The sequence below is a fragment of the Manacus vitellinus genome, unplaced genomic scaffold (genome assembly GCF_001715985.3).
Source record: "Manacus vitellinus isolate BGI_N305 unplaced genomic scaffold, ASM171598v3 scaffold_10_pilon, whole genome shotgun sequence".
NCBI classification, from domain to species: domain Eukaryota; kingdom Metazoa; phylum Chordata; class Aves; order Passeriformes; family Pipridae; genus Manacus; species Manacus vitellinus.
Window position 1 is genome coordinate 18020704 of NW_021938838.1, and position 8278 is coordinate 18028981.

The window sequence follows — 8278 nt, forward strand, 5'->3', positions numbered from 1 at the left end:
TTGGAAAATAAAAACCAAGTCTAAGCCACCTAACACAAAAAGCCTGGGACTGTTGTTTTGATACATATCACAGAGCACTCAGCACTTCCTCATCTCCTGTACAGGGAAAATACTTTCACACACACACAAATACAAGCAGAAAAATGTATTTTTATATAAAAATACCTATTATTAAGTGAAGAGGTGTAGTAAAGGCATAGAAAAATCCCAAGTACCTGGGGATGGTGGAGGTTTTTCACGTATCAGATTTTCAGCTAATGGTTTTTCCTCCTAGTAGAGAAATAAAATAGGAGATCATTTGCTTTAACAGTCACCCTTCCTGTAGTTCTCTGAACAGCATCACTGCTGGAGAACTTAAGAAACAAAACTTGAGAAGGAGTTTCTCTTATATCAACAAAATTTAAGGCTGGATTCACTGCTGATAATACACAAACTTCTCACTCATCTTGGCATCATTTTGTCACTTATCACTGCCTTCAGTCACTTGTGGACATTTGAAACTGTCACTATTATTTTTAGTTATAAGAAATGTACACTTCTCAAAATATTTTTTTTTCATGGCTGACATAAAAGTCCCATAAACATAAGGCTTCTTGACCAAACAGGATGGATATTGTTCCCACTAAAATAAGACTTTAGACTAAACAATTATGATATGAACTTGAACTGCCAGTCCCTAACTGGGTATCAGCAAATAAATCAAAATGGAAAATGTTCTTTTAAAGTTGAAGAATTTTGTTCTTGCTTTGCTGTAAAAAAAATGAAAGTACCTATTTTTACATTTCTGGAAGGTTCTTTCACCAGGAAAGAAATCCAGGCTCATTTAACCAATGTATTTACTTGAGGTGAACATGATTATATAGAGACTTTCTCCATGTTCCTATAAAACAGCAGTGAGGTTTTGTAAGGATGTGATGCCATGAAATTTAACACAGTGATGACACTGAGTGACATTGATGACTAAGTGAGTCAAAACTTATGAACAATTTCAAAAGAAAATATATGTGCTCAAGAACTTGAAGGAAAAAGTTATGATAACCATGGAAGAATTGACCATTTCTGTAAATAATATTCCAGCAAGTTGAAACTGAGAAACTAAACTTTTGGGTGTTCTTTTTCTTTTATGAAAGCAGCCAGATGGGCCCAGTTGGAAAACTGTAGAAAAATGTGGTGAAATCAGGCTCAGAATTTGAAAATTATCAGTAAGAGCCATCTCTTGCTGTAGTGTGATGTGTCCCATTCTCAGTTTCTTTCTTTCACATGAGAAATAACAGAAGACAAGAAAAAAACAATCCAACTTTTGTATGTATATTTACCTACATAGCTGTATTTCTTCAAAAGGAATGGTTAGCCATTCTTGTACTCTAAAAGAAAAAGATTCCCTAGTGGCAATAAATTAATTTTCTTTTAAGTGACTGCAAACTAACAGCTCTTTATGACACCCTATTTTCCAAAATACATCATAAATCAACCTTTATCTAAGTCTTACCTTTAAGTTCAAGCCAAGATGTTGGTCTTCTGCTAAAGAAAAACAGATCTTTCAGTCAACTGAAATAAAAACTGTTTGTAACTACAAAAATTATTTGTAAACTATAAGGGTTCATAAGGATATGTATGCACACATATGTACACTGCAAATAAATGTAAGAAAGTCCTTCCCAACCCACAAATTAGCTCACTAATTTTCCACTATCCCTTTCATGGGGTGTTAGGACACTGATGTGAGACCTTCCTTTCCCTCACACTGTATAGATGCAGGTGGGGAAGAAATGATGCTGCACTGTTGGCTTCTATTATCATTTTAGAATTTGACTAAAGGACAAGTGAAGTATTTTCATTGATTTCACTGGGCTTGAATCCTATTGCATCTCTGAACAAAGCAAGTGCAGTTCTGGCAGCTTCCAAGACCTGCAGCACGTGCTGTGTAGAAGAGGGATTAGAAATGGTGTATATATCCTGTTCTTTTCAGTTCAATGCCTTCATTTTCCAAATGGTTTTATGAAAGGAACTCATTCTTTCTGGATATTATTCTCTATAAAACTTCTCAAATATCTCACTGATATAATACTGAAAAAACACTGGGATCTAAAATAATAAAACTTATAAAGACAATATTTTTTCAAAACAGACTCAGTTCTGCTTTCTCTTTCCTGTTCAATAGCTACAGAGTGCTGCCATCCACTGTAAAAACTGCATTTTCCAGCTCTGAAACTAATTATTTCCCATTTTCCTAATTTTAAAAGAACAGACGAGACAATTATGCAATAAAACTGTGACACAAGTAGATTGGTCTTGTTGTATTGTTTTAATTTTTTCTCCACAATATTGTATTGCTACAAGAAAACAGCTTAACAACAGGTCCAGTTACAAACCAAATGTCTGATCTAATGAAATTACTTATTGAAAAAAAGTTATTTGTGAAGCTTAACAATTCAGAGCTTAGGGTGATAACCTGAGCCTGACAATCAGGGTAATTTCTCTATTCTCTAGAAACATCCTCTGTGACCTGATGTACAGTTTTAAGGCCTAGACCTTAAAAGACAGCAATAATGATTCAACTTCTGTAGAAAGGATAAGCAACACTACTATCATGTCATTTGATTATTAAAAAACCCAGAAGTTCTTACTGATGGTTTTCTGTCATGGCATTTTTTCATACAAGGAACATGACTGATTAAAAATGTTCTCCTCTATCTGCAGCTTTTTTTTTTTAACATTGATAGTTTCTACAGTTCCTAATTTTTTCCAGTTTTTGAGCACAGTAACACTCCAGATTTCCAGAGCATAAATTGAACTGATTCACTGGATTTATAGTAGAGAATGACTGTACTGGACAAGACAGAGTTCACAAAACCTTTTTTTCCCCCTCTCTCTTTTTACACTGGCTGATAGTGGATATTTAGGAAGTCATTCCACAGTGAATATAGATCAATCTTCCCTCTTTATGCATCTTTTCAATGTTCTATAATTACTTAAAATTATTGTTAAGTAAATAGTAGCATTTTTAATTGCTCTTTTAAAAAAGGGATATACCATTATCACATAGTATTACATTTATTTTATTCAAAAATTACTTTCCCTATGGTATATGGCATTTTGAAGTAACAGTAAGTTTATTTACCTTCTATTTGCAAAGTTGATTTATCCACCACCACCTGAGACTCAGCTTCATGGGAAGGAACCTCTTTCTTGTCAGTGTTAGAGGTGGGAGATGGTAGAAACTCTTCCTATGAAAAAACAAGACAAGCCTATTTTAATCATGGTATCAGTGTTAAAACAGCCCTTGTGCTTTGATATCTCTCTGAAATCTGTAGTCTACTACTGTCTCTTCACCTAGGGGTGTTTTTTGGTTTCTTACAATACAAACCACAAATCCAAAATGTGAAAGGCTGATGGTTCCACTTCACTAGTGTTGTTTTTTTTGAAGAGGCATTTTTTTGAGAGGCATTTTATTGCCTCTCTCCTACTCAGGTACCTCTTCCCGTTTGTTAAATTTTTGTATCATTTTGGACTGAACTTTAAATATGCCTTGGGAGTATTAAGTTGTGCATTGCTGGTTAAGACAATCCAAAATTATAACACAGAAAAAGTTCCTGATCTTCAAGGTAATTTATTTCATTTGATTCCCAATCTCCCTGTCTCTATAAGGTCTGTGCTCATTAGCACATTACTGAAACATGAACTAAGCTTTCACCATTTAAGAGTAAAGTGCTCTTAACAAATCATCTACTATGTAAGTACCATGGCAACATAAATTATTGGGCATTTTACAAGAATAAATTATGCATTATAATTATATAAAATACCAGTGTTTTCCCAGTAAGAAAAGGCTCCCAATAATCAGAGAGATGGAATCTGTGAGAACCAACAAACCTAACTCATGTAAGAGTAAATGAATCACGAAAATAAGCATGTGAAATAAACATTGAATAAATGTCTGAAGAATAAGAAGAAAACATTAAGCATCAGAAATATTTAACATGTGCATTAATATATTAAAACATGGTAAAGTAATTAACACACTTAAAAATCCTACCTTTTTATTCTTGCAGGGAACAGCATAAACAGCATTTGTGCTAAAGCTTTCTTCCCTCTTCTCATTACTCTGACAGCTGGACTCTGCCTCTTTATCAACCTCTGAGACATAGGTATCCATGTCCTCATCTTCACCATAGTGGCCTGATGTTTCCAGGGACTGTACAGGAGATTTGTCACTACCATCAAGTTTCCAGGTGGACCTGCAGGTAAAAAGCAACTTAATGCCACTTTCAACTCTGCTGCTCACTCTTCAAAAAAACCAACATAGTAAAGTAGAACCATCAGTCTTACAATGTACACCACAAGTCCAAACAGCTGACAGAGGCCAATGTCTGCACTAGGAATCTAGCCTATGTGTGAGCTCTAAAACAGACAATTAATACTAGAACTACCTTGTCCTCTCTATTTTAAAGAAAATGCCACATTAGAGGTAGAAGGTTGCTAATTCTACCTAAAGAAATATCTGTCGTGTAACTGTAATATCTGCCATGTGTCATTTAACTCAGTTAATCACACTTGGCAGAAATAACATATGATTTTACTTCTGACTGCTGTACAATCCAAGTCTGCCTCTCTGAAGACTTCACAAGAAACAGCAGAAGGATTGTAGACACTTCACACTGAATTTATGATGTGGTGAGAAAAAAAGCAGGAGTTTGCTGTAACTCTTTGGTAAACTTGTATCACTGGCAGGTTCTATTTCTGACCTGAGACAGTAAACCAGAAGTGTACAGTACCCTATTCTGAGCTGGGTCACTGTTGCATATGGCTCAAACCCTTCCTGTTCCAAGGAGGTGGAATCACTCTCAGAAAGGGATCTCTGCCGAGGCTGAGGGATAGCAACAGTGCGCCCTGTGAGTGCTGTGGCAAGGATTGCTGCTGCCAGAGCAGACCTGCAAGAGAACAGAGAAAAACCAAGGAAGCAATGCTGGGGTCCTCTTGTGCTCTCCACATTTGATATATCTTCCTTTGCAAAACGTCTTCACTATTTAAGCAAAGCAAAGTGTTCACAGTTCACAAGCATAAATCCCACTGAATGCCCACAGGACTGGTTATAAACTGTTAACTCCCAAAGGAAAGCACAAAATGGGGCAAGCTATTGTAATGCAGCTTTCCAGTACAATACCTACTGGTTTTCCCAAATCACAAGCATGAAAATCATGACATATTCTGAGTTACTTTCCTAAAATTCACATCAACCATTTACAGCATTTAGTATTCACTTTAGTCATAACAATACTACCTGGCATTGTGTGGAAAAAGTGTTCCAAGTCCTGCTATTTTGCCTCCTAGTTTCCATTATTCCCTACTCTGAACCTTTTACTGATGACTCTGAAGTTGTTAATAAATGTTGGCACACTGCAAACCAGGACAAGTAAACAGAAGTGCCTATTTGTGGGACACTGTGGAGTATGGGAAAGGATATGATGAAGAGGAAAAACTAGGAGGAACTAAGATTAAAGCAAAGAAATGGCAAGGACTCTAAAAGGAAAGAAAACAACTGGAAGGAAAAAAGGAAGAAGAAATGAACTAGGATTAAGTAGGAATGTTATAGACATTAGAAAGGCCATGGAAAACAACTGGAACTGAACTAAACATGGAGAAAATATAGACTAAAAACTGTTAAGAAACTACAACTTAGAAGAAAAACAGATTTGTGTTTTTTTCTATGTGACTTGCCAATATTGCTACATCCAATCCAATGGATTATGCCAGTTTTTTAAGTCCCTGTCAGGGGACTTAAAAAAAAAATCCATAACATTTAATTTACGGTTTTCTACTGTGCTAAAATTTCCTGACTCACAGCACTAGTGCTGCTGCAGCTCTACAGTCTACTGTGGCAGCCAAAATAAAAATTACTCTAACTTTAAACAGTCCATTTGTCTTTCATTGACTCAGACAAGTTCCACATTCTTAATGGTTATTACCCTAAATATGTAGCACACTTAGGAGTGGGAGAAAAATGTGAAAAGAGGGGAAGCGACCCACTTAAAAATATATTGGTTTTGTGAAAAGCTTTATGCAAATACTGCAGCAAGGACATGTGATTCTTTTAATCATGCATTTAAGTTATAGTACTTGAGGAAGGGAAAAAAATAAAAAAATCAGAACATACCTGGGCCTTTCTGGAGAAGGGTTTGGACTACGAGGGGGAGGGGTGCGGGGAACTGCAGGTTTAGGAGCTATGGTGGCAGCAGGGACCAGGCCATGAGCTATATGTTTCTAAACAATTTAAAATAAAATTAGTTGACAATGACTTTTAAGGATTATAATGAAAAAAAAAAAAAAACAACAAACCACAGAATTGAAAAAGCACAAAAACTGACAATGTGAAATAATGTAAAAAGGAAGAACAATGACATGCAATTGATGCAAACTGAGGACTTGAAATGGTTCCAATTTAACTTTTTACATGTATGAACAGCTGCTAATGGAGGTTAGAAAGTAATTTACATGAGAACCATGAATGGAGGTTTTCTACCCACTCTATGGCACAATCTGCAAAACCAGAATTTTAACATAATCATTTTTTCCTGTATATACATACAAGAAAAACAGGACTAGAACATAACTTCTTTCAAAATATTCAAATGCTGCTTCAGAGTGACAATATTTGTCCCTTTCTTCAAGAATCTGTCAGTCAGAACTAACCCTCAGTCACAGCAGCACGAGATGGACAAATAACCCTGTCATTAAGTCTTGCAGTCAAAGGTTCAACCTGAATTAAAAAAAAAATCTAATGAATGTTTTAGCAGCAAACACAGTAATTTTTTTTAAAAGGGATAATATTAAACACCAGCTCAGAACTGGGACCAGAGTTCCCTACAAAGAATGGAATCATGTAACAGTTGAGGTTGGAAGGGAGCTCTGGTCTAGTACAAGTTGCTGCTCAGAGCTGGGTCAACCAGAGGGAGTTGCTGGGGACCCTGTCCAGTCACATCTTGTGTATCCCCAACCTGGTCCAGTGTTGAACCACCTCACAGTATTTTATTATCATGTTTAAGCTGAATTGTCTGTGTTTGAATTGGTGCTCATTGCCTTTTGTCCTGTCTCTAGGCATCAGAATTAATGAGGCTATAATAAAATCCATCAACTTTGGATGGAGTAAAACAGGCCAAGTTCCTGCTATTTCTTCTACAGAGATTCCTCCCACCCCAAATTATTCTTTAATTTACTACTCCAACAGGGGAATGAAGAGGCAAAATGGGAAATACTTCTGTCTTCACAGGAAGGCACATCAAATAACTAAACGGTGCATTACAAAGACTGCATTTTTACTCAGCCTTATCTTACTGCATGTTAATGCAGTACTTAATGCTCCTGAACTCTGCAGGTCTGTCTGGGACACACCGCTTTGTTTGGTAAAGGCTGGTGACTGGAAATATCTTACTGTGATCAGGGAATATGGGGAATCAGGGTATCAGGGAATACAGCTGAACTAAGAGTAAAAAGCATAATAACAACAGAGGATCGATACTTTAATTCTAGTAACAAGAGTTCAATCAGTTCAGGTGCGTTGGGAGATAACATTGCTGGCAACTCTGCAACCTTCGGCTGCCCTGAGCTCTCATTACGTTAATCTCCCGACGTTAATTTCATTACATTAATTCACTGTTAAGAAAACGCCAACGTGCTTTCCTGTAGTTGGTAACGGTAACATGTAAGTGGTTCCAATGAGAATAGTGTTTTCCTCTAAGAGAAGGCAGATCCTGGTGTTTGCTACACTCACACAGCTGTGCAGTCTGCCAACTATAAGTAGCTACTGTAATACTAACTGGAACCACTTATGTGTTAACGTCACCAACTACAGGAGAGTCTGCTGGGTTCTTTTAACAGTAAATTAATACAGTAACTTGTGTCAGTTCACTTTAGAGCAGTGAATGTGCGCTTTGAGGATCGCCTTGGTAAAGAGGGAGCGGCACTGCCAGCGCGGAGCCAGCCTGGGGTCCAGCCCGGGATCCAGACCTCTGGAGAAGCCAGGCAGGACTGGTACTGAGGGAAAGGAGCACACCAGCCTCCGGACACCTTCCTGGCTTTGCCTGGGGTTTATTTTCTCCCCGATTTTCACCTCGGTCAAACCGTTCACCGATCCCCGGCACCGGCCGCCTTCCCCGGGGGGCCTCCCCTCGTCCCGCCCGCGCACAGCCCAGCGCTGCGCTGCTGCCCCCGCTCACGGGGATACCCCGAGCGATACTCACGAAGGGGCCGGGGCGGCCTCTCCTGAACAGGAACGACATCG

At 37.8% G+C, this 8278-nt stretch overlaps 1 protein-coding gene across 2 annotated transcripts in view; it reads right to left on the reverse strand.

The window, feature by feature from the left end:
* The window catches only part of CEP89 (centrosomal protein 89), a 28420-nt gene extending 20144 nt beyond the window's left edge, over positions 1-8276 (reverse strand). The window contains exons 1-7 of one of the 2 annotated variants that reach the window (XM_029965585.1): positions 8238-8276; positions 6155-6261; positions 4776-4931; positions 4037-4238; positions 3122-3227; positions 1490-1518; positions 216-270 (exon numbers count right to left, since the gene is read on the reverse strand). In XM_029965585.1, the coding sequence (XP_029821445.1) occupies positions 216-270; positions 1490-1518; positions 3122-3227; positions 4037-4238; positions 4776-4931; positions 6155-6261; positions 8238-8276 (694 nt within the window). Of the gene's footprint in view, positions 1-215; positions 271-1489; positions 1522-3121; positions 3228-4036; positions 4239-4775; positions 4932-6154; positions 6262-8237 lie in introns of both variants that reach the window. The other variant, XM_029965584.1, reaches the window with a different exon arrangement.
* Positions 8277-8278: the final 2 nt, after the last annotated feature.